The 27,602-nt window shown below is 44.4% G+C and overlaps 2 protein-coding genes across 5 annotated transcripts in view; both read right to left on the bottom strand.

The window, feature by feature from the left end:
* VEGFD (vascular endothelial growth factor D) overlaps positions 1 to 18,750 on the bottom strand; it is an 87,692-nt gene extending 68,942 nt beyond the window's left edge. The window contains exon 1 of the mRNA XM_088451577.1: positions 18,097 to 18,750. Within this exon, the coding sequence (XP_088307703.1) occupies positions 18,097 to 18,183 (87 nt within the window). The 5' untranslated portion in view covers positions 18,184 to 18,750. The remainder of the gene's footprint in view (positions 1 to 18,096) is intronic.
* Positions 18,751 to 18,805: 55 nt separating this feature from the next.
* The window catches only part of PIR (pirin), a 91,232-nt gene continuing 82,435 nt past the window's right edge, over positions 18,806 to 27,602 (bottom strand). For all 4 annotated transcript variants that reach the window (XM_088451580.1, XM_088451578.1, XM_088451579.1 and 1 more), the window contains exon 10: positions 18,806 to 19,937. In XM_088451580.1, the coding sequence (XP_088307706.1) occupies positions 19,822 to 19,937 (116 nt within the window). In that variant the 3' untranslated portion in view covers positions 18,806 to 19,821. The remainder of the gene's footprint in view (positions 19,938 to 27,602) is intronic.

Genomic DNA, 27,602 nt, shown 5'->3' with positions numbered 1-27,602 from the left:
AGCAATTATAAAATGAGCAGCAGCTTGTGTTTATAGCATCTAATAATGCCTGTCCGGCGGATACTGGCCCAGAGCATTCACTTTGCTCCATATCCTTCAGGTAAAATCATGTGCTGTCCTGACTCTTTCGCAGTCACAGGGGTAAGCTGTACGTCTGGGTGTCCCTCTCCAGCTTGTGTGGATTGGGCTGCGGGAGGCATGAATTGGGAGCCCTGGGTTCCACCTTCTATTGTGTGTGCCTCCCAGGGGCTGGGTTGAGTAGTTGCGCCCGGCCCTTTGTTCCACCTCCCCTTTTTGCGTTGTGCGTGTCTGCTGTGGAAAAGGCGGGGTGCAAATCATCTATTACAAAACAAGCAGGGTGATTTCACAATTAACAAAATGGACAGTGGGTACACACACATATACATATATATGCAGTGGTCGAAGTGGGAATTTTGAAGTGGGGGTATGGACAATTTAGAAGTGGTGGCAGCGGTGTAAGTAGTAAGAATGTGCCAGTCACAATATAAGTGTGCTTGGTCATGCGTCACAAGGGGCGTGTCCGCATGATACACCACCCCTTTCTTATCACTCTGGGAGCATTCCTGTACATTCCATTACAAATACACCTTACCTATATGGTGGTTTCTCGGCAACGGGGAATATCTGAAGAAACTGATCCACCCTGGGGTAGATAGTGTCTTCAGTCGGTATTCACTATTCATGTAGGAGATCACATGGTCTGAAAGATGCCTGTTTGTGTAGGAATATATAAGTTATAACCAATGTCATCATCATACAACAAAGGTTCAACCAGACTCGTGCCCAGTGTCACCTCCTGCACCCTGTATCCCCACCAGCCTCCTGCCACCTGCCCTGTCACTCCAACCACACACATTGTCCCCACAGGTAATAAAAAACACATGGTCTTTGTATAAAAAAAATAAAGTACATACACATAGGCCCCCACAGGAAATAAAATAAAAACACATAGGCTTTGTACAAAAAAAAAAATACACATTGGCAACGATAAAAAAAAAAAAAACACATAGGCCCCCACAGGAAATAAAAGAAAAATACATAGGCACCAACAGGAAATAAAATAAAGACACACAGGCTTTGTTTAAAAAAAAAAAAAAACACATTGGCCCCCACAGAAAATAAAAGATAAAAACACATAGGCCCCCACAGAAAATAAAAGAAACACACATTGGCAGCGATAGGAAAAAAAACACATATGCCCCCACAGGAAATAAAAGAAAAATACATACCGTATATACTCGAGTATAAGCCGAGTTTTTCAGCACAAAAAATGTGCTGAAAAAGTACCCCCTCGGCTTATACTCGAGTCAAGTGTAGCGCTGACCGGACGGAGTTCGGTCAGCGCTACACACTGCCAAACACATAGCCGCCGGAGCCGGCAGCTGCGTGTTTGGTGTAATCAGCAGCCGCTGAGAGTCTGTCAGACTCTCAGCGGCTGCTGCTGCTCCCACTGCGGGAGCCATCTTCCGGCTCCCGCAGTGAGTGATGGGAGACACGTCGTCATGACGACGTCTCTCCCATGCAAAGCGGCCGGAGGAGCGGACAGCGGCGGGACCAGGAGCGGGAGTTACAGGTAAGTGATTTTTTTTTTTTACTCTTGTCACGTCTCTCTCTACTGGGGGGTGGGGACTACAGGGGGCACTAAAAGGGGTATTACCACTGGGGGAACTACCAGGGGGGGATTACTACAGGGGGCACTACCAGGGGGGAATTACTACAGGGGGGGATTACTACAGGGGGCACTAAAATGGGGGATTGCCACTGGGGGAACTACCAGGGGGGATTACTACAGGGGGCACTACCAGGGGGGAATTACTACAGGGGGGGATTACTACAGGGGGCACTAAAATGGGGGATTGCCACTGGGGGAACTACCAGGGGTGGATTACTACAGGGGGCACTACCAGGGGGGAATTACTACAGGGGGGATTACTACAGGGGGCACTAAAAGGGGGGATTACCACTGGGGGAACTACCAGGGGGGGATTACTACAGGGGGCGATTACCACTGGGGGCACTACCAGGGGAGGATTACTACAGGGGGCACTGAAAGGGGGGATTACTACTGGGGGCACAACCAGGGGGAATTACTACTGGGGTCACTACCAGCTCCTGCCATTTCCCACACTAGGCTTATACTCGAGTCAACAAGTTTTCCCAGTTTTCTGGGGTAAAAGTAGGTACCTCGGCTTATATTCGGGTCGGCTTATACTCGAGTATATACGGTAGGCCCCCACAGAAAATAAAAGAAACACACATAGGCTTTGTTTAGAAAAAAAAATACACATTAGCAACGATAGGAAAAAAACACATAGGCCCCCATAGGAAATAAATAAAACACATAGGGGGAATTCATTTCTTCTGTGTGGCGTCAAAGCTAATGGGCGGATGATGGAGCAATTCAATTGCTGCTCCGTCAGGTTCCCATAAGCTGTGGGAGACACAAGTCTGTGATTTAGGTGCCCAAACGGCATGGGTGGTGGGGTACACAGGGGTGATGGGGTGGAAAGTTATAATAACTGATGGTATTATTCACAAACTGCATCAATCTGACTGAGATGATTATAGTGATTGGGTGGAGTGGGATCTTGAAGCATGATGAGCAGGGAGCAGTGTGGCAGCAGAGAGGAGGACGGGGTGGGAGGGGGGGGGGGTCAGTAACTAAGAGACCTTGGCAGCAGGAGGAAGCTCCAGCACCTGCTTTGCTTGGTGTAGGCGGCACTGTAGGGCTCCGCATGTCAGCCTTGCTGCGGGCGGGCGACATCACAGGAAGGCTTCGGACTCGGGAGCATCAGTATTGCTGGGGGTAAGCGGCACAGCAAGACTCCACAAATCCGCTTTGCCGGGGGTGGGGAGGGGTTACAGACGACACACACACACACACATGCAACACAGACAGATGGACACATACAGACACACACACATGCAACACAGGCACACACACACATGTGCAACACAGACACACACACACACACACACACACACACACGTGCAACACAGACACACACACATGCAACACAAACACACACACATGCAACACAGACACAGCACACACATATTTGAAATAACAAAACAACACCCCCTTGCAAAATTTGTTCCACTGTGACATATAAATATGTCCCACTCCATCTTCCACTTACCTGGTGGGTGGAGAAGACAGGAAGCAGGATCTCCCTCACAGTAAGGTACTCCTCTTCTCTGCCCTCTCTGACTCTCTCCTCCATGGGTGCGGTGCAATAATTTTTCAGCTCCTCTTCTCACTCCCCCGATAAGCCACACCCCTTTTCCCATTCTCCAGCCTCTTGGGTTTCTAGGTAGAGAAACCTTGCTCCTCATTGATAGCGGCCATCTTTTTGTAGCCTGATATGGGGGCAGCCATTTTCTATAAGCCCCTGCTGCTACTTATATCGGATCTTTCTCAAGCTGGGCAGTGGCCGAGGAGCATGAGCATCCTCTGCCTGCCGGCCCTGAAATAAATAATTGTAGCGCCCCGGGGGCAGTTGGCACCCTGCCCCCCGGCCCAGCCCGCCACTGATACTGCATACCCATGGGTCCTGTTGAAGCACATAATGAACTTAGGGGCAGATTCTGAGGTGGATGCAGAAACTATCTGTTGGTGGTCGTCCACCTGTAACTGTATTCACATGGTGCTGCATAGTCTGTCCCTTATGTACATCCATGCATCTGAATGTGCAAGGACTGAGACGCCCACTTTCAGCATCTGTACACACAGTTCCATCTCACACCCACAGTGACAGACATGTTAGCAGACTGTGGGTCTGAGGCCCTGATTCAGAGCCGGACCCTCTGACAGAGCGCTCGCTCTGAATCAGGGCCGGGCTTTTTTTTTTTTTTTTCAACGGCCTCTTGGCCCACAGCTATAGCACCCACAGCTATAGCGAGCGGAGACCCTTGTGGTAGGGTCTCGTTGCCGCAAGCCCCAGAGAGATTTCGGCTCTAACAGAGCCGAAATCTCTCCCACTGACATCACTCGTAATGTCAGTGGGGCCGCCCCCAAATGGAGGCGTTCACATGGGAACGCCTCCATTTGGGCAGCCACTCCCCCGGCCCGCCCACCATCAACATCGACAGCTCACCCCCTTTGTTGCGAGACCCAGAGCCGGCTCCGTCGTGTGCCTGCGCACTGGCCCACCATCGACCCGGTTGCGAACGCGCACAGCGCTAGCGACCGGGTCTGAATCAGGCCCTGATTCATTAAGGATCGCAAATGCAGCTACGTACGCAGATTGAGCGATTGTTAGTTATTTCGCATGCACATAAGCCGCACTGCAGTGTGCTGCGATCGCATTGCGATTACAGACGCACAGAGGAATCCATTGCAGAGTGAGTGAAGGGACGTCAGCGTTTGAGGCTGGTGACGGGGGAGTGATTGGAGAAACGCAGGTGTGCCTTCCGTTTTAATGCTGTTGCTTGGGCGTGCATAAATTAGCCACTGTGATTGCATACACAGCATGAGAGCCCATTGCGTGCTAAGAGACTTGCAGTGTCTGCGGCTGGTCAGACTTGGTGTAAATGCTGCATACATGTGCATCAATAGTACCAATGTTTATGCAGAAGAGCGATATTGGACGGATGTGAGAAAGCTGTAGTGGGCGTCATTCTGCCGGCGGAGCTTTGGCAAGCATTAGCATATTTTCGTTGCTGCGTTCCGTGAAATTCGCAGCTGCAATCGCATTTGCGATCCTTACTGAATCAGGCCCTGTGATCTTTAAATAAATTGTACAGATTTATTTTCTACAGTAAAATGTCAGCCAGTCTAGTACATATTGATTGTCTTTTTCATCCTCTCCAGCCCATAGCATGTAATTCTATAAAGCAACCTCTTCTATTCAAAAATGGGAAGCAGTCGGGAAGCCGACGGACGGATTCCCGACTGTCTAATCCCGGCAAGGGGTTAAATGACAGGCATCAAAATCCTGACACCTGCCATTTTACCTACGCCGGGAGCCTGACACCCGGCTTACCCATCCAAGGTAAGCTAGGCACCCCCTCCCCCTGGGGACTTAGGTTTAGGTGGCGGGGAAGGGGGGTTAGGTTTAGGCACTTGGGGGGGAGTGTAGGGTTAGGCATCTCTAAGGGAGGGTTAGAGGGTAGAATAGGTTAGTGAATACTTACTTTTCGGCGATCGGGATGACGCTGTTGGGATTTGAACCACCGGCCATGCTGGTCAATCATACTGAATCCTCTAAAACTCCCAGCTGAGACCCAGGTACATTCGGATTTTGTGGGAGGAACAGAGTCATTCCCTGTGTTTCTCTCAGCTTTCTCCTCCCATCCGAGCCACTCATCTCTACTTACAGGTACCTGGCATCACGGATTACATTTCTGCTGTCTTCCTTCTGTAGACCAGCATGTGGGCATACAGACAGTGATTAACAGAACACAGCATCATTATGACCGGATCAGGTTGCATTCCACTGAATAGGAGAAGCACATCCCAATAAGCCAATACATTAGCTGAACGCCCCTGATTACCTCTTTTAGTATTCATTTGTACATTACTATGTACACTGATGTCAAGCTTCACTTTTATGTTTTATTCACTGTTTACAACATAAGCAACTGTCACTTCTATGCAAATAAAGAAAATAGAATTTTACAACCATACAATAAACAAGAAATTATTAACCTACTGAAGTCACAATTTGCTTTAGTTCATAATTGTGCCTAAGTACAAGACATATTTCCCAACAAATAGACAAGCAGTGGCACTGGACCTTTAGGGGCTGATTTTGAATCGCATGTAAAGGGGCTGAAGTTGCAGACAGCTATGGAAGCTGGGTTTACTACCTTATGCCAATGTAAGAAGACGTAGAGCTAATGTGGGGTATATGCACCTGCAAGCGGAATCTTGCGCTAAACTAAAAGTCCTTATTCAAATAACAATATACAAGGACACAAAAAATTCAATGATATTATAATGAATAAATAAAAAAATATAAATTTTTTTTTAATAAATATAAATATCAAAACAAAAAAACACAAGGAATAAATCCTTCTAATAATGAATTATTAGCTTCAATGACAGTAATTTATATAAAACATGTGTAGCATGAATCAATTGGAAACATAAAATCCACTCCTGCTTGTCTGAATGTGACAATTCTGTAAAAATATAGCAACAATTGCAATTGGCGCCGGTTCCTCAAAAGACTTTTTGTTCTCCGTAATATGAGAAATATATCCAGTTTAAATCCACATAGAAAAAGTGTCCCAATAATTTCCAGGCTGTATTATTGGCAGCAATTCATGCTCCGTATAAGTTATCAACAGGTAGAGTTTACCTCAGTTTAATATAACACAATGAGATGCAGTCTTGTATACACTGTAATAAAGCTGCATGGATTTGCATCAATAGGGCACGATCCTTGGGACAACAGCCATAAGTGGAAGTAATAAAACAGCTATACAAACTGTAATTGTCTTCATTAAAATTCTATACTGGTATCCTAATACGTAGGCTCTGTTGTTGGTGTAGCCAGCACGCAATTGGAGTGTGGTATATGGACCGAGTTCCGTATGCAGTTCCTGTGTGTGCTGTGAGCATACACGGCTCTTGTATGTAATCAGCAAAGTATAGCTCAGATCCAACAGTTCTACTGCATACTCACACACTCATTATGTAGACCACAGGTTCTCAAACTCGTTCCTCAGGACCCCACACAGTGCATGTTTTCCAGGTCTCTACACAGACTTAAAAGTTAAATAATTATAACCACCTGTGGATCTTTTAAAATGTGTCAGTGAGTAATGCGTACACCTGTGCACCTGCTGGGTGACCTGGAAAATGTGACCTGAGGACCGAGTTTGAGAACCACTGATGTAGACAGAATGATACCAGTCATATGTAGTCACGGAGAGCGGACGTAGCATGTAATCAATCCAAATAGTAGAAAAATCATATGGGACATACAACCCCCCCCCGACTTGGTCTTTTTTAAATATGCCGGCGCTGCAGAGCAGCAAAAAGCATTGCACTGCACACCCTGCACCCATTATGGATATGCCCCTGAGTGTCGTATAGTTTATTAAACTGACATCCTGTCTGACACTGCTGTGGCAGGGATGTGCAGTCAGGGTAGGTCTCCCCTGTCATACTCTCTTGTCAGACTTCAGCGTTTTGACTATAAAAATGATTAGAATCAGGGGTTAAAGTGTGCCAGAACGGGGCGGAAATGCGTTCCGTCACATCTATTTGGAGAAGACCCACCTTAGCCTGGCACCACAGGGATGCACCCACTGAGATTTTGTTACCAGAGAGCGTCCAGCTACTTCACCGCAGTGGCAGCCGGCGGCTGGAGCTCACTCTTGAGCTCTGGCTTCCGGCTCTGCTCTCCCCATGGGCCCTATGGGAGAGACATCATGACGTCCGCTCTCCCCTACAGGGGGCCTGCATAAGGGGGACCACTACTGGGGGCACTGAATAGGGGGGACTAATACTGGGGGCACTATATAAAGGGCACTGCATAGGGGGTACCACTACTGGGGGCACTGCATAGGGGGGGACTACTACTGGGGGCACTATATAAAGTGCACTGCATGGGGGGAGTACTACTGGGGGCACTAATGGGGGGCTGCATAAAGGGGACCACTACTGGGGGCACTTTATGAGGGGAACTAATGAAGGGCTGCATAAGGGGGACCACCACTGGGGGTACTGTATAAGAGGCACTACTAGGGGCCTGCATAAGAGGGACCACTACTGGGGACATTGCATAGTGGGGGTACTGTATAAGGGGCACTACTGGGGTAAAGGTGCATATGGAAAGGATTGTTCAGAGTGATGAGGAAGGGGTGTGTGTCACGTTGACAGGCCCCATTTTTAAGTTACCATGCCCCTTGTGACCATTTTTCGCTGTAGGGGGGGGCCTCCATTTTTAAATTTGCCCTGGGCTCCAAATACCCTAGTTACACCACTGAATCTAGGGGACATTACTACTGGGGGCATTACTACAAGGGGCACCACTGCTGGAGGCACTACATAAGGGGCACTACCACTACTGTGGGCTCTGCATAAAGGGCACCAGTACTGGGGGCACTGAATAAGGGGTACCACTACTGGGGGAACTGCATAAGGAGCACCACTATTGAGGGCACTGCATAAGGGGCACCACTACTGGGGTTCACTGAATAAGGGACACTACCACTGTGGGCACTGCATAAGGGCCACTACCACTACTGGGGGCACTGCATAAGGGGCACTACCACTACTGGGGCTACTGCATAAGGGGCATTACCACTACTGGGGGCACTGCATAAGGGGCACCACTACTGGGGTGCACCACTACAATGGGCATTGCATTTGCATATGGGGCAGTACTGCTGTGGGCATCATGTGTAAGGGGCACTACTGCTGTGGGCATTGTATAAGGGGCACTGCTACTGTGGGCATTGTGTATAAGGGACTCAATTGTGGGCATTGTATAAAAGGGGCATTGCTGTGTGTCATACATGAATAAGGGACATTACTATGTTGTGTAATGTTTTATCAGGGGTGAATCAAGATTGTGCTAGGACTGTGTGGTGCAATTTGAATTGGGAATAATATCGTGTCACCACACCCCTTTCTTTTGAGACCACGCCTTTTTTCCCGCACACGCCTATGGAGCTCTCTGTCCCTGGGGGGTGTGTTTAGTTCCACCACTTCTCTAGGACCACTTTAAGCACTAAATAGAGTAATACGAGGAGGATATTTATAACTTATAGAAGCTGTGCCACTATGTTTCATAGATGTGCTATGTTCTTTTAAACTGCCATGTGTTTGTGCCATTGCTCTGTCGCTTACTTTAGCCAGTCTGCTCACTGTGATGTACTTAGGCCTCCACGATAGGCCTCTATACTGCAGACTAGACACCAATGTCATAAACTAGTCACAAACAAAAAGTAAGAGGGCTGATTGAAAAGTAATGAGACTGTCTCTGTTTTTCTGTCCCATAGGTAGATGTGGCAACTCTATGCTGGTCCAGTGCATGGGAATAAGCAAATTTGCCTACGCCCAAAAAATTCTGTGTGATTCCTTCAGCATGTCAAGTCATATTTCTGCAATTCTTTGATATGCACAGTATGATCCTACAGCACTGGGTGCCCGTGGACAGACAATTAACTGTGACAACTATGCAAATGTCCTGAAAACCCATTTTGGTGGCGTCATGAGGAAGAAAAGACCACATTTGCTAAACATTTGCTAAATTTGTGTTTTTTGCTCCATGATGATGCCCGACCACATGTTGCTGCTGTTGCATTGGCAGCACTGACTGAAATTAACGGGACAGCACTGGAACACCCTCCATATAGCCCAGACTTAGCGTCCTGTGATTTCTGGGCGTTCCCAACCCTGATAAAAAAACAACTGAGAGGAAAGAAGTTCTCAAAAATGTATTGAATGATGCTACTTTGAAAAAAAAAAATTAATATTCTGTGGTTTCTGAATAAAAAAAAATCAGTCTCATTATTTTTCAGTCAGCCCTCGTATATTACTCACCCTACTAGGAGTTCTTTATCGTATAGTACAAACCACCGCATAAAGGGATATGCATAGTATATTAACATTCAAAGGGCCAGCCCCAGCAGAGACACAGTGAAGCAAAATAGAGCAGGGAGACAAAGGGCAAAGATGAGACAAGGTCAGGACATACAAGAGAAGAGGGGAAATATTGGAACATACAATATAGCCAAGCTTTACAGGAGAATGTTCATTTATTATGTCTGCATTGTGTGTCTTCTTTTCATGTGTGTATTCTGTATCATTAGGGCAACTGCTCCACCCTCCTTAGTGTCTTACCTCTCTCTGTACATCACCTAATATGGGTACAGGCAGTCTCCGTCCGGGGCCCTCTCCTCTGTACCCGGCAGCACAGTAGACTCTATAAGACAGTAGCGCTGTGCCAGAGTCTACTGGTCTCCAATGGATGCAGCAGCCATTTTACTGGTGATTTTCCAATTACCCATGCGCAATAACAACAGGAAAATGGCCGCAGCACCATTTTCCCGGTTATTTGTGCAGCACTACCCCCAATGCGGTGTGGGCCCCTCCTGGACCCATAATTGACATGCCAGTGGGTACAGGGACCCCGCTACCTGAAGACAAACTGAGGGCCTGATTCAGGAAGGAACGCACAGGAGAGAACGCACACACTTGGCCGATGTTTTTGCACTGCGCATGTGTATGCATCGCACTGCGCGTGCACGAACTAGCCAGTCCGATCGGGTTAGGGAACGCAGACTACACGCAGTGTGTACGCAGACCCCCTCCGATATTGAAAGGTAGTGCCATTTGTGGGTGGTGACTGGGGTGGTCAGGCAAATGCAGGCGTTATAACGCCGTTATAGGGGCGTGCATAATTAATGGAGTGCAGCAGCTTACGCAGCCATACCGTAAGCTGTACACAGGAAGCGGGAAAAATCCTGCGGCAGGTCAGGTCAACCACTATTATGCTAATGGGTCCGAGGGTTATCGATGTTACCGATGTTTACACTATCTTGCGTTCTGATCAGGCTGTGAGTAAAGGGAGATGGGCGGCATCGTATGGGAGTAGGCATTGGCATCTTGTGCTGCGGTCTCCGTGCGTATGCATTTATTAGCATATTCTCACAGCGGACGGGTGCGTGCACCTGCATCTGTGTGTTCCTTGCTGAATCAGGCCCTGAGTTGGCTGCAACACCTTCTGCTTACAATGCAGGAGGACTCAGCAGATCAGAATAAACAGCTTCTATTCTACATTATTTAATAGGGCTGGATGGGTTGAGTTCTCCAGAGATATGAGCTGCAGTAGGCCAAATACTATACAGGGCAGGCTGGAGGCCGGGCAGAGCATCAGGGGAGGTGGGGCGGAACACCAGGGTAGGCGGGGCAGAGCATCAGGGTAGGTGGGGTAGAGCAAAGAGGGTTGAGTTGTTAATTCTGGATATAACTGCAATCTCTTACGGATCACAGATGCTAAAATATGCGAATACCTTCCAAAGCTTAGCCACACATAGGGACGCCCACTAAGGGGTGGAACTGCCGTAGACAAAGGAGGCGGTCGCAGCCAGGCGCCAGGCCTGCAGGGGGCACATCTCCTCCATTGTCCCAGCCAGCTTCCTCCGTCCCCTGCCCTGTTAGTAAATGTCCTCAGCGTCAGGTCAGACTGGAAATCCAACCACAGTGCAGCTGCTTGCCGGCTGTGTGCAGCAGCAGCACCAAGGATTCACGGGGGAGGAGACAAGCTCCTGGCCTCTAGCAGGGTACTCAAGGCTACTTGCAGACACAGGCAGGCACACCCCCTCCTATGCTGCTCGCATGCAGGGGCGGAGCCAATATGACTAGCTCCGCCCATTTCCCATTTCCCCACAAATCACGGGATCATTCCACACCTGTTGTATCTGGTATGTAATATGTAATGTGTATGTATGTATGTACAGTATGTATGTATGTATGGGTCTTATAAAATGTGTGCGTTTCATTATTTCTGTTCTAACTAAGGGTGATGTGTCTGTGGTGGTCGGGTGATATTAATGTTGTGTGTGGGCAGAAGGTATATTAATAATGTGTCACTGTAGTATATTCATATTATCTGTGTTAAATGTGGGTCACTGAGACACTCTGCTTTACATGGAAGACACCACAACACTCTGCATTATCTGGTGGGCATTGCAACACTCTGCATTACATGGCGGGCACTGTGATATTCTTCATTACATGGCGGGCACTGTAACACTCTCTACATTACATGGCGGGCACTGTAACACTCTCTACATTACATGGCGGGCACTGTAACACTCTGCTTTACATTGAAGACACCACAACGCTCTGCATTATCTGGTGGGCAATGCAACACTCTGCATTACATGGTGGGCACTAATTTTCTGCATTACAAGGCAGGCACTGTAACACTGCATTATATGGCGAGCACTGTAATGCTCTCTACATTACATAGCGGGCACTGCGACAATGCTTTACATGGAAGACAGCTGTGTATTATATGTGGGCACTGCTATGCTCTCTATATATGGTGGGCACTGCGGTTTACGGATACTTTGTGCAATATGTAGCAGTCATTGTGACGCCCTCTGCATTATATGGTGATTGCTGTGATGCTCTCTGCATTATAGGGTGGTCACTATAATGCTCTCCATATTGTCTGGCGGTCACAAAAATGCTTTTAGTGGTCTATGGCAGTCACTAAATTAGTATCAATAATCATATGGTACTCCTTAAAAAAATATTGCCCAGTGTCACTAAAATGTTCTCCGTTTTGTCTGGTAGTCACAAAGATTGCAAAAGTAAAGAGCGATTTTTACACTACTGGACATGCGTCATTTTCTGAGATATTGCTCTGTGCATGCACCAGATTAGCAGTCCAAAATCGCATACATCTGCATCAATGGTTGAAGTGAGCTGTAACAGGTTAGCGGGTAATGGGCTGTAACTGGATGGGAACTACGGAGTCAAATAATACTACTCATTTTCATAGGGATGTCAAGGGTGTGTCATTTGTTTTACAAAGTTGAAGAGACAGCATGGGACAAGGGGGGGGTGCCAACATCTATCTTACCTACGGGCAACTGGGATGAAGTTACGCCACTGCTGCCTTCTCAATCGTTCACCAATGTTCAAGAGTGCAAACATCGGTACTATCAATACACATTGGCCAGTCTTTGTAATGCTAAGTAAAGTCTGACCGCCGCAAACTCTGCAGCTCTCCTGACACGCAGAATCTCTCTTGCTGCGATGGCGATTGCAAAGGCTAATTTATGCATGCCCATGAAACAGAGTTTAAATGCTCAGACACACCTGCATTTTCCTAACCACCCCCAAATGTTGACTACCTGTTACTCACTTTGTGAGTGGTTCCTATGTACAGGCGTGATAGCAATGCAATCGCTGCGTGTGCAGTGCGGATTTGCATAAATCTTTGAAGCGGGCCAATTGCCCATCAGGGTGACAGCCATAGGCGGCAGCCGCACGTGCAGCTGCTCCACTCGAACAGCCCTCAAGCTGGTCCTATACACTCATACAATGGGGCCTGTGTTGTACTCTATCCAGCATACAGTACAATGGGATTTGTATAGTGCAGAAGTCACATGAATAACACAATTGCAAACAACATTTTTCAGGCACACTTTGCTGCTGAGCCATGCTGAATGCACGCAAGAACAAAGTGCACAATATTATCTAAGTGGATCTTTGCCATAGTCACTATGTTTGACTATAATGTAATCTTTTTTAAAAAAAATTAAATTTAATATTTATGAATTCATAAAGCCTAGTAAGAATAGCAACATGCAGAAAAAAAGAGGAATTACACTAACAAAATAGGGAGATTTCTAAAACTATAGCTGTGCGCAGATCTCAGTGTTTTGGTTTTGGTTCTAAATCATTGTCGAGTTTCGGATATAGCAAAACCACCCTCAAGTGTTTTGGTTCAGTTTTGGTTTTGGATTTCTTTAAAATTTGATAAAAGCAGCTAAAATCATGTAACTTGGACCTGTTTTTGTTCCTACTCTATTACTAACACCAATAACATTAATTTCCAGTGAATTTTGACCACCTCACAAACACCTAAAATCGTGCGGGAGGGACTAATGCAATCCAAAATATCTAATAAAACCTTCTCTCAAAAAGAGCCAAAAAAGGCCTAAAGTACAAAAGCTGAAGCGCACGTGTCTTTCATTAGTGCAGACATTGTCTAGTAATGTGAAGGGTGAGTTCATATATATGTCTGGAATGTTTACGGTTACAGATGTTCTGATGATTGCAGCACAGGCTGCTCAATAAAACCTCAAGTTTCACTTGTTGAAAATGTTTAGTTTAGTTTTGAAAGGTCACACACAAACATAGGCACACACTGAAGTTATAGAATTACATTGCTACCGATTCATACGTACAGTATGTAAGATAAAGATAATAGCCTGCAATACACTTTTCAGCTTATTTGTAACCTTTTTAAAGTTACTTGCAAGCTTCATAATAAAGAAACTAAATACTAGTTGGCTTATATCAAAGAGCAGAAGGTAATTTTCACAAATGTTATGATAGAGAAAAGCCCAGAGTAACGCGATAATGAGGTCACCATTTTGACAATACTAAGGTAAACATATATAAACATACTGTGTGTTCTTTTTTACTGTGACTTCAGTCGCACCAAATAGCTCCGCTCATCGTGCCAGGTCCCATGTAATGGCTGCGCCAAGCATCTTTTTTTGGCCAAAATGTGCATCTTATTACCATAAATAAAACAACTGGGAGTGACAGAACTACACTGCTAGCGTACACAGACCATGGGGGCTTGTATTTGTACATTAGTTGTGTGGCTGAATCTGAGTACAAGGGGCTATGGTATGAGCAGCTGTGGCTTTTCCTCATTCCAAGTTTAATCTGCGACTTTGTACGTTGGTACAGTAATACGGGTTGGGTATGATATCCCAACACTCGGGATGCCAGCTATCAAAAGACCGACAGTGGCATCCTGATGGCTAGAATCCTGACAGGAGAACGGTAAGTACTGTTCCCCTTCCCTATTTACCCCCTAACACTCCTTTTCAGCACCCTAACACTAACCCCTCCCGGTAAGTGCCTAAACCTAACCCTCCCCCCTTAGTGCCTAACTCTAACCTCCCCTGTTTGGAGCCTAACCCTAAAGCGTCTACATTTCCACTACTGTCGGGATTCCAGCACAGGTCTTCTGGCCGGCAGTGGGTATTCTGGTGCCGGGATTTTGAGAGCCGGCATTCTGGGTGTAGGTATAGTAGTTACATCCCTGGTAATACTACTCCCTGTGCAGTTACAGCAGCTCACAGTGTACCAGAGAGGCTGGGCTGTAACTGCGATGCTACTAAGGCACAAAATGTAAATAAAAATACAGTACGCTGCACCTTTCTGAGCATCTCAGTCACTGCAGACAATTAGTGCCGTATGGCATGAAGATGCCCAGTGTTTGAGGACACATCTGTATATGTTTTACACATGCATATATACATTTACTGATGTGGACAAATTTGTTGGTTGAAACAATGGTTCATACCTTCCAAAAATGTATTCAATTAAAAGCTATTACCTCAAGTATACCTGCATGACTTTGATAGGTCATAGAATAAAGCAAATAAACGTTAAAATTTGATTATTGCTTACTCGCCAGAGATATTCTTAAATGGACAGATTGTTGGTACCCCTTAGAAATAATAATACATACACACATTATACAGTAATTGGATTATAGTGATATTTCAAACTAATTGCTTTCTTGAATTAGCATCACATGTCTTCAATCTTCTAATCAGTCATTCAGCCTATTTACATAGCTGTTGAGATGGTCCTAGGGCCCCCACTGAAGGGGGCATGACCAAATCCAGAAAAAAAACCATGGAAAATATTATGCGCTGCACCGGGAATCTCTACCGCGTGCTGCAAAGGGAGACATTTGTCCCCCTCAGCAGCTAGCCCGAGCCCCCGCTGGACCCAACCCACAGGTCTGGACCCGGGTAATCAGTACCTGCTCCCCCTCCCCTCAATGCGCTCCTGCCTATTTAAATTGAGAGAAGTTGTCACTCTGCAGTTTGGTATCATTTGTGGCATTCTCTGAGCAGATCAGAAAGAAAGAAAATGACAGAGAAGCAGGTTAGAGGTAAAGGCGGCCATCTCCAAGCAGCTTGATGTTCCTTTGACCACAGACTGCAAATATTATTAAGAAGTTTAAAGCCCATGGGACTATAACCAACCTCATTGGATGGAGCCACAACAGGAAAATCAGCCACAGATAAAACAGAAATATAATGAGAATGGCAGAAAAAGTACCAAAGATATACAGGCTGAACTCCAAGGTCATGGTACTTCAGTGGCGACATTAGGGTGTCACCCTACGAGGGAGTGACATCAAAATGCCATCTCATCCTCTGAGACAGGGAGCCGGGCACTGCACACTAACAGCACAGTGCAGTGCCTGGCTCCCGGGCCCTGTAGAGGAGCTGGCCATGCAGAAAGAGTCTCTAGGCAGCGGCGGCTCTTGAGCCACACGCGGCTCTTTTGTTGTTTTGATGCGGCTCGGCAGTACAACGGCCCCCATAGACCCCCCCTGCAACTGTGAACGCTGGCTTCTGAAGTGATCATAGACTAAAGAAGCCACTGATCGCTTCAGAGGCCAGCGTTCCCAGTGATAAAGTGCGCAATTGATGTCATGGCGATGTGAGGAGCCTGTGCGCCTGCTGGATCTAGTTAGATCCAGTCAGCGGCAGTGACAGTGGGAGCCCTGACAGCGCTCAGCCGGCTATGCGATGAGGTAAGTACTGGGGGCACTACTTGTGACAAGGTGCGCGCATGCTGTCGGCTCTTTAATTTGACTACAGATATTTTTGGACTCTTTGCCTCTGACTGGTTGGCCACCCCGGCTCTAGGGGGTAGCCTGGCATCTCCGGGAGTACTGGGCACACCCCCAGTGTGATGAAACCGGGGGGGTGCTGCGAGGCCACACCCCTTTTTCTGAGGTCCATTTTGACTCATTATTGCACATTGCATCCAGGTGCAGAAGTTGTATGAACCATAGCAAATCAAACAATAATTTATAGGTCTCGTGCAAGGAAGACGATATATATATATATATATATATATGAGAGGTTGTTTTGGCTTGGTGCCCACTGTGCACCTAAAGAAGAATTGTAACCAGGTGTTATAAGTGATATCTCCTGTGTTACAGAACTGAAGAATGGCTCTGTAACTTAATTTCGACAAAAGTAGGTGAAAATGTTACTAATAAAATAATAATAAAAGTATTAATTATGTATATAAGGCCTGGCCAAGGCAGAGTGAGAGGACAAGGCAATACTCTTTAAGACATCATCACTGTAATAAACATTAGGAAGTAAGGCAGACATTAGCCTCCTGCCAGAAGTCTGATCATGTATATGTTTTGCCTCCACCTGATAATGTTGGTGCATATATTTATGTTATGTTGTCCAGGTTCAAGTTCATGAATGGTCATCATGCAAACAGCACTATTTTTGATGTCTTCTTAGGAAGTCTTCACTTCTCCACACCTCATTGCTCTCTGTACTCGGAGAGTGAAGCCATGCTTCTGGTTGGATGGGAGTTGTGCACCGAATTGGATGGCTCAGGTACCTGGACATTCACTGCTCAACTCCTGTAGTAGTTAATTTGGACTATCAAATGTGAAATCTCAAATTTTGTGAAATATAATTTTAAAGTAAAAAAGTATTGTATTCTCCAGAACCTGAAATCTCCAGATAAATGAAAGGAGTCATTTTGTTCTAGAATTAGAACACAAGATACAAAGTTTCCAAATAAGTTTTGTTCATACCTGCAAGGAATTATTAAATGTAATAAGGATTCTGCTGAAGTGTGCTACAAGATCTGGAACTGCTACGATGTCAGTTTATTTTATTGCTATACACTTTTAAACAATTGTATTAAAAAATAAGTTATAAATGCATCTACACACTATAATGGAGGCAATTTTCCTTCTACACCAAACCCTTTCGCAGGAATATGCTCATGTTATTATTATTATTATTATTGTATTTCCATGGCACTTTACAATTGTAAAGCTTGCACCAATTTCAGCTATAAATAGGGTGCATTAGAATATAACATCAATGATTACAATTCAAACCAAACATGTACTGTACATACAGTAATGCATAAGTTACAGGAAAATTCCCTATAAATCTAATAAATGCTAACAAATAACAACAACAAAAAAAGTTACTGAATACTTATACCAAGCTTAACCAAGTCACTGGTACTAGCATATACATAATTATATATAAAAGGGAAAATAAATACAGTAACTGAGCCATAAATATTTTTATATCCCTAACATAACGTCATTTTTTTAAATCCACCTGCTACCATTTGTGATACATGATCACTCCCCTATTAGCACTTCAAAAGAGTAAAACATGTAAAAAAGGATAGAAAGAAAATCTGTAGTGCCAGCTGTTCTGGAACTACAAGTGCCAGCATGCCCGGCAAAGAGTTTGAATTATCCTGTTGTATACTGAAAGTCATGTTAGTGCCATAAACAACATCTAACATCGGTTATTTCATAGAAACAATGCCCTTACCTTAACACTTCCGTCGTCGTAATCAAATGCATGAAGGAGATGCAAGACCACCACAAAACAGCTTGTAAAGCCCCACAAACAGGTCATATTGGCATATAGTAGTATTTCCAATAATTAGGAGCTGGATCAGGTACAGCTGCAGATACCTATTTTACTGTACATGATGTTAAAACATTCCACACACAAACACAAAGAAGATTGCTGAAAGCTACTCCGGTAATTACAGGAAGAGATAATTGGTGGCCAGAAACACAACAGCTGTAGAATGACTTATGCAGATTTGAGTTGGTATCCTTTCTTTTGAAACATATTTCAGTTAGGTAGATGGTTAGTTCAGTGGTTGTAGAATATCTTCAAAGTACCAACTTAGAAATCACCTCTTGAATTGTTATATGCTACTAAGCTTCATTGCGAGTTTTGTAATGCAGGAGAGAAACTGATATTTGTAGCAGGGAAAAGCAGTAATCCGAACTCTGTAGTGAATCTCTCTTCGCAGCGTTCAAGGAAGCATGTGTGTTAAATCGGATACAGAGCTTGGCTGAAGAGGCAGACACACTTTGGCTTCTCTCCCATTTCAATTCTTAGCAGATCACAACAGCCAATAGCATTGAAGAATTCCACTAAGCGAGTTTTTTGTTCATCTATATATCAGACCAGGATACCTGGCCGGGTAGCTCAACATGTCAGGACGCAAACAGAGAAGTGACAATTATATACATTTTTTATTTTTATTTTTTTAATGACACAATACAATATATAAACAATGGTTATTATTTAGTAAAGAATAGTTTAATATAGGCCGTAAATAGTATATGTATTTTTTTCTGTTTATTTCTGCATATGAATGCCTATTACTAACATACAGTGGGGGTAACCATTATGTCGAGAGAATTACATTTTCCAGAGAGTGCAGTCTATAAAAGTGAATTCAGAACTAATGACACCATAGATGTATGTGGCATGCAGTGATGGCACTTGTTTCAAGTGAATTCATAGGCTGAATTATTGGTTAGGCCACAAAATGGCTGCCACCCCAGATTGAGACATACTCGCCCACTCTTCAAAACAATCTGAGAGACTCCTGGGAGAAAGTTACAGATTTCCATATCCTGCCCCAGAAATGAGGATCGGGCCCATAGGAGTTTCACTGTGAATTGTATGGTCATGTCCCTTCACTGCTGGCTGCATTGCGCACTGGGGAGCAGGCCATAATCTTGCAAATCCCAAAATTGCCCCTTGAACCTTCCCTCTGATTAACAAAGTAGGCATGTGTGCAAGTATGGAGAGGGTGGGCCCATCTTAATGAAAGAAAATGAATAGTCTTAACTAGCAAAATAAAAAAGTATGACCACTGTAATTAGAGACAGACAGTCCTTGCCAGGTCCCTTTTCCAATATTTACAGATGCAGTGGTAAAATGCAATAGTCTGCTTATTTTTATTTAAAGCGGCGATAATCTAAAAAGGTATAACCAACCTTGTTTTGCCTATCAAACTATTGCTGGTTTAAAAAAGGGGCAGACTGGCTGGGTTCTCACCGATGCCGGGAATCTTGCAAGCTATTGCATTTTTTCCCAAAATTCTGGAAACACATTAAACGATACACACAAATATGCCATTATTGAGACTGTAAAAAGGTAACCATTTCCTAAGCATTAATGATAAGATTATACATTATGCCGCACTGACTATCAGAACTTCAGTTCCTGGTAAGGGAACTCCTCACTTCATTTGTTCCCAATCTTTGATTTCCATGTTGCAGCTTTTTCAAACCCATTTTTGCAATGGGTATAATCTTCAATGGTCTGTGAAATTTCTTTTTGCGTGTTCATCACAAATGGACCTGAAACAAAGACATTTTTTTTTAACAAACGATCTAGTAATCTGGTGGATCATTGTAGCAGCCATAATAATGAAAGCATGACAGGACAGTGGGGTTGTTAGAAGCATGAACTGTAACAGTTAACAAGCATGTTACATCTCTACTGTTACATTGAGTAATGCATACATATAGCCATGCAGAGGTGGGAAAAACATCTGAAGTCCCTTTTCAAGTTCTAATAAATACATAGCTCTATATCTCTAGTTTCTTTCTGAGCTCTTTTGAAATATCTTTAGACAGTTTTTAAAATGACCCAGTTCAACATAAAATAAAACGCATTGTTACGTATGATCTCTGTCTGATTATACTATATAAATATGTCCGAAAATAACAGAAGACAAAAAGAAATAAGCAGTATTTTATAAAAGTATAGATGGTTTGTAAAATCTTTTTTAAACAGGATATATTATTTGCCTGCGCATTAAAACAAACATTGCTCTCCCCAAAACATTTGTACAGGTTGAGTCTCCCATATCCAAAAAGCTTGGGATCAGGGGTATTTTGGATATCGGAAAATTCCGTATTGTGGAATATTTGCATACCATAATGAAATATCTTGGGAATGGGACCCAAATCTAAACACAGAATGCATTTATGCTTCATATACAGGTTGAGTCTCCAATATCCAAATATTCCGAAATACGGAATATTTTTAGCATGACTGAGATAGTGTAATATTTTATTTTTGATGGTTCAATGTACAAAAATTTGTTTAAGGCACAAAATTATTAAAAATAAAGTATAAAATTACTTATAGGCTGTGTGTATAAGGTGTATATGAAACATAAATTCATTTCATGTATGTACACAAACTATGTTTGATGCACAAAATTATTGAAAGCACTGTATAAAATTACCTTCAGGCTGTGTGTATAAGATGTATATGAATCATAAATGCATTCTGTGTTTAGATTTGGGCCCTATTCCTAAGACATTTCAATATGGTATACAAATATTCCAAAATACGGAATATTCCGATATCCAAAATACCCCTGGTCCCAAGCATTTTGGATATGGGAGACTCAACCTGTACACCATATATACACAGCCTGAAGGTAATTTTATACTATATTTTTAATAATTTTGTGCTTTAAACAAATGTGTGCATTGAACCATCAGAAAGCAAAAGGTGTCACTATCTCAGTCATGCTAAAAATATTCCGTATTTCGGAATATTCCGTATTTCTGAATATTTGGATATGGGAGACTCAAACTGTATAATAATGGGCAATATGATAAAACAGTTCACAAGATATCACTGAACGAAGAAATGTTAAATTCATAGCTAAATTAAATATTCAGATGAAAAGTTATGACCTAATCAGGATTTAGGTGGTCATGATCACTCCCAAAAATAGACATTGTTTTAGATACAAGTCCAGAAGTAAACTAGGGGTTCATGTATGTGAATTTAGGCTTCAGAGGCCTGTTTTTTGTCACCTATCTTAGATGGGTTTTCTAAAGACGCCTCAGGTTAAAGAAAAATATTTTTATTGTATTGGAATCCCTGCACCGCAAACTATGCAACCATTATAAATATGCCTATGCAGTAAACCATTCCTTTGTAGTATATGTAATATTACATAAAATGTTATAAAAATATTATACTAGTTATAGAACTCCTTAGTCTTATTGTTTTTGAACAAAGGGGAAATAAAACAAACTGGTTAGTCATACCATATTGAATGCCCTCTGCAGAAGCTATCCACCACAGGAGACAGAGGGAACACCATTTTAGGGGTATGGCCCGGGCCCGGTACATGACTAGCCACCCCTGTCCCTCTAGGTGCCCTCGGTATAGGCAAGTCAGTGTTCAGACATAATTAGCTGGTTTTAAAAATATTCTGTCCTTGTGGCTATGTCTTTCTATTGATGACTTGTACATACCTTCTAGCCTTCTTCCCCAGACAGCAGAATTTAGTGATTGTGCATTTATACAGTAGTTATGTATGTCAATTTATCATCATATTTATATTTTATATGCAGTGTGACTTTGACATATTAAACTATTTAGTAATGTTCTGCCTTTGTGTTCTTAAAAAATGATTGTGCAAGAAACCTCGCTGAGCACAGGTTGTAAGAGACGCTCTCCTGGTTCAGGCTTTATGACAGTCAAAGATAAGCTACAGTACTATAATGTGTAAGTTTATGTATGTCTGCTGTTATCTATCTCAAGATATGAAAACAGGTACAGTACTATGGTGTCTTAAGTGCTCCCATTTCAGATACATTTGCCTTGCACTTGCCCCTTAGATGTTTTATGAAGTCAGTGCAGCCAGCTGTACTATGCAACCTTAAAACGTTGCTTTAAACATGATGCAATGCCTTGAGAAAGATGGTGATATGAACAATAGAATATGATCTTATCCCTGGGTGCAAAGACTAGGAGACATCCAAGTAAATAACATAAAAGCAACTGTAGCTGTTAATCTTGAAGAGATTAATTTTAACTGACAGCCAATGATTCACAGCTTCAAGCGTTCAACAGGATTTACACACATCACACTTCTGTCCTCATTCCAGGCAGAGCTTTGCACTTAGTGGCCAACCCTACACTTATGTCCATATGTATTTGTAGCACAGTCTGAAATTAAACAGAACAACATAGCAGACAGCCATGAATACTGCTATTAACCTTGAAGACTAGATTACAAATAATATGGTAATAAGAATATTTTACAGGGAATACTTGATTTAATAATCCAAAACTGTTATAACTATTCATTTTCACAAAATAGCTGGACAGCAGATTCATTTTGTAAAAAGATAGTAGAAGAAGCCGCGCCTAGCTCAGTAACTACCCTTACTTTCTGTTATCATTAGGACCACACCACCGCAATAAAATGAAAGTGAACAAACATACTTTACCAACTGGGTGAAGAAGATAATGTCCAATATGGCTGTCCTGTTCAAGAAATGCTTTACTAAGCATATAAAGATCCAGTTGCATCAGTAAGGGGGTGCAGACCGCACCGGGTGTCACCCTCCTTGGGGGTGACACCAAAATACGATCTCCATGAGGCCACACCCCTCCCAGTGAGGCAACGCCCCCCTTTCAGACAGGTGCCACAGTACAGATCTCTTAGTCATGAAGTCACAGTTTATGGGAGAGACTCACTTAAATAGGAGATATATATGGCTGTGCACATATTTGTTAACTACAAGAAGAAAACCTTGCTTTTTTTGCTACATCTCTACGGATTGCAAGCACAAACGAGTTAGGTTATCCTACCCAGATCTGCATAGGAATCATGCTGCTAATTAAATCTTCCCATATTACTCTAGGGGAGAATTCAGTTCAGTACCATATGCAGCCGGATACCAACACCATGTCCAGCTACACGCATTACCATCTATTACAGCACACAAACTTTGTTCATTTTTACCTGCAGGCGTCTATGGGGTGCAAGGGAAATGACTGTACCTTTGTCCAACCAATCCGGAGGCATTTCATGGCCATCGCACTAAATTGAATTCCCCCATTATTTTTTAAAAACACAAAAAGGTATGGTGACATGCTTTCCTACTCATTTGAAAATAACTGTGTCAAACTCAGTTTTTCACAGCAATAGCTGCAGGCTGAGGGGGAGATTTAAATAAAGCATAAAATTCCGGGCAATGTGCATCTACGCACATTGAGGCGAGTTACACTAGAAAACCTGGCATGTGCTTGCTCACACCTCTATAGGGTGCAAACAAAACTGAGCCAGGTTATATTCAGGGATAACCAAGTGTTCCTTGAGGGACAGTGAGTGGCATGTGCATTAAGTTATCACTATGTAGTCTCCCTCTGTTGTATACTCTATTATATGTGTTTCTGGGTAATCCTTCATGTTATGTGTCCACTGCTGACAGGTTTATCACACAATCTTCCCTGTAACCTAATACACAAAATGCAGAAGAACATATAGAAAACAGTCTAATGACCGGATCAAGAAGCTGACGCAAGGTTAAAATGGACTTTAACAGAACACGTGGCTAGAACATCACACACTACACTGAATAGTATCTGGCTGCAAGACACGATTTGTGAATAAAGTAAAATTTTGTTAAAAAGTGTTAATTTTCTGTATGTATGGAGACTTTTGGACCACCCTGTTGAATCCTGTCGCTTGACAAGTGATCAGGCAATGCATTCTGCAGGCACAGGACAACTTTTGTTGGAATGGCATGATGCTCAGATATACATCTCATCTAAAATGTATACAGGGACAGCTATATTCCCAGTAATAATGCCTTCACAATTGAATCTGGCCATAAATAGGTAGCTGTATCCAACGGCGTCACAAGGGTGGTGCGGGCCGCACCCGGGTGTCACCCGCCGATGGGTGACACCAAAATGCTGGCTCCTCCTCAGTGACAGGAGCCGGATGCTGCACTGAATCATTACGTGCAGCACTCGGCTCCTGACACATGCATGCTGCAACTTTACCTGTACTCTATTTGTGGGACGACTTTTCCTGTTGGAGAAAATGTATTTAATTTAGCATTTCTTGGAGTAAATATATATTTTTATCATTACATGTTATTGTTATTTTAGCGAAAATATGACCAAATTGAGTGCCAAGGAGTCATCACTATTGTTTTATTGCTATTTCTACATTGGGGAGTTCAGGGACTCCCTTTTGTGTTTGACCTCCCAGGCAGACCCTAGACATATTGGCCCTCATTCAGAGCCGTACGCTCTGAGCAGAGCGCACGGTCTGAATGAGGGCCGCCCTCCATGAAAATAGAGCGTCCTCCTGGACGCTCGTATAGCTGTGGGTCACCACCCACAGCCTATACGAGCGTGCATTTTGATGGCCGCGATGGTCGTGACCATCGCGACCATCGAAACTGCGAGCCGGAGCCTGCGGTTGAGGTTTTCAACCGCAAGCTCCGGAGTGATTTTGGCTCTATCAGAGCCAAAATCACTCCCACTGACATCACTAGTGATGTCAGTGGGCCGGCTTCTGACGGGAGGCGTTCCCGTTGGAACGCCCCCGTCAGGGAGACACGCCCCCGGCACGCCCACCAAAGGGGGCTTGCTGTCAATCAACATCGACAGCACGCCCCCTTTGATCAGATACAACGAGCGAAGGACTTTCCTTAGCTCGTCGCGTCTGGCGCATGCGCACGACGGAGCTCCCTCCGTCGTGCGCATGCTCAGTGCATAACATCCACCCACTTGTGAGCGGACAGCCGCTCGCGAGTGGGTCTGAATCAGGCCCATTGTGCGCTGTGACACAGTCAGATTAGGGGTTCCCTCTCCTGGGTAGAAGGACTCCTTTCTTACACACACCCACAGCAGCAGGGAAGCAGCACACCAGTCTGGATGCAAGTACAAGCTGGTCGGTGCCGGTCTTTATTGTACAATGTCAGAAACAAAATAAAGAAAACAAACATAAATCCTAGCCCTGTCGGGGCACTAACTTCACAAGTGACTTCCCTCACTACAAGAACCTGGCAGGGCCTAATGCCCTCGCCAGCAACAAAGGCACAGCACAGCACTTACAAATAGGTTTTCAAGTGTCTCTGAGCAAACTCCCTGCCTGCTCTCCCAGGTGAGACACTCAGCCCTAAACACACTAGGCTTATATTGGCCACTCTCAGGTGGGAACCCAATCAAGCCTGTTACCAGGCAACGAGAACCAAAACCTGGAGTGGCCGTGGGTGGAGCCCTCCCTCTCCTATCACCCACAACCCCCAGGTCCCAAACCGGCTTTTCAAAAAGCCGAGACTCAAGCCTGCTACACTGCAGACTTTCTCCTGGGGATTTAAAACACATAAGACAGGAATCTGGGATAAATGTCCCTGTCACAGACCACTTTACCAGTGATCCTATCACATATCTCCCCCCTTTGTTTCGACCTATGGGGCGGAACAACTGAAGCCCCCAAACAATGAACGCGTGACAACGCGTCTGCATTAAACAACAGGCCCCCTGGCCTGTGTTACACTGAAAATTTAAAAGTTTGTAACGCCAAGAACCATCTCGTAATTCTCGCACTACTGTCCTTATTTTCGGACATCCACTTCAAAGGGGCATGGTCAGTGATCAATTTGAACTTTCTACCAACCAAGTAGTACCTGAGAGCCTCTAACGCCCACTTTATGGCCAACGCCTCCTTCTCCACTGTGGCATCGGGTAGGCATCGAATTTTGAAACACTGTTCAACTTTCGGAAGTCATTGCAGAAACGCACACTCCCGTCGGGCTTTGGAATCAACACAATGGGACTTGACCATTCACTATGTGATTCTTCAATAACCCCTAACTCTAGCATATTTTTAATTTCTTTCGACACCGATTCTCTTTGTGCTACTGGTAACCTATAGGGCTTTAGATTTACTGGAGTGGCTCGGTCGGCCGACAGTACCGTTCTATCTTTCCAGGGCTTTAACAGATTTATATGGTATATCTGTTCCGGCTTTCTTTTCCCCGGCTGGTAAACTTTGTAATTGACCTGTCCCACTCTTTCTAAGATTTCAAAGGGCCCTTGCCATTTAGCCAAAAGTTTATTTTCCACAGTGGGGACCAACACTAACACTCTGTCCCCAGGAGCAAAGCTGCGTAACCGAGCATTGCGGTTGTATACCCTCTGCTGTGCCTGTTGAGCCTGTTCCAGGTGCTCTCTCACTATCGGCACCTCTATAATAGGCAATGGTACTAGTGGACCCTTAAAATGTGGTCTGGGAGCATGATACTGACACTCAGGGTAGGATGCGCAGAAGTCAGATACCTCTTTATGAAGCCTGGGCCAGAAAAACCTCTGCATTATTCGCTCAGTGGTTTTCTCTACCCCTAGATGGCCTGCCGTTATATGACCATGGGCCAGATCCAACACTGTTCTTCTGTAGGCTTTGGGAACGATTAGTTGTTCCACAATATCTTCCCCCTTCTTAGTCACCTGATATAACAAATCCTGACACATTACCATGTGGGGATAGGACAAAGGACTATCAGGGTCCACGGGTTTACCATCAACTACTTTTACATTCTCCCTGGCTTTTACCAAAGTAGGGTCATTCAACTGCTCCACGGCAAAGACCTCTCTTCTGACCTCTAAATCAGGCAGACGATCCACTGGCCCAACAACACTTCCCACCTCAATGGGAGGCACATCAGTTGGCGGGCCACCGTCACGCTCCGCATTCTCTAGTTCGCCAACCATAGTAGGAAAAGGGAATAACTCTGACTCAGAAGAAACTCCCTCCTCCACTATATCGACAACCTTCTCAAGTGGACCGGGGTTGTTCACTTCTGGAACAAAACGGCTTTCCCACAATTTCCAGAAGTGAGCAAAGTCTCTCCCCAATATTGCATCGTACATCAGACCAGGCACCAAACCCACAGAAACTATAGTAGAGCCACATGGTGTCTCGATGTTCACCTCGGCAGTAACATAATATCGATTATCCCCATGTATGCAGGTCACACCAACAGTTTTCCCCTTATGCCTCAAGGGGTTCACCAGCTCAGGTTTTAGAAGTGTCACCAAGCTACCAGAGTCTAACAGTGCCTCTACTCGGTTGCCATCTACAGTGAGTACACACATGTGCTTATCAGTCTCAGCCTGCCGGTCAGCCGTACAGGCTGTCTGTGCAAAGAAAGACCCCCTGCGGTAGACATGAGCAGTATCACATT

This window comes from Taudactylus pleione, unplaced genomic scaffold, assembly GCF_031769625.1.
Source record: "Taudactylus pleione unplaced genomic scaffold, aTauple2 ptg000026l, whole genome shotgun sequence".
In the NCBI taxonomy this organism is placed as follows: domain Eukaryota; kingdom Metazoa; phylum Chordata; class Amphibia; order Anura; family Myobatrachidae; genus Taudactylus; species Taudactylus pleione.
Note: the sequence above shows the minus strand (reverse complement) of the source record. Positions and strands in the feature narration are given on the sequence as shown.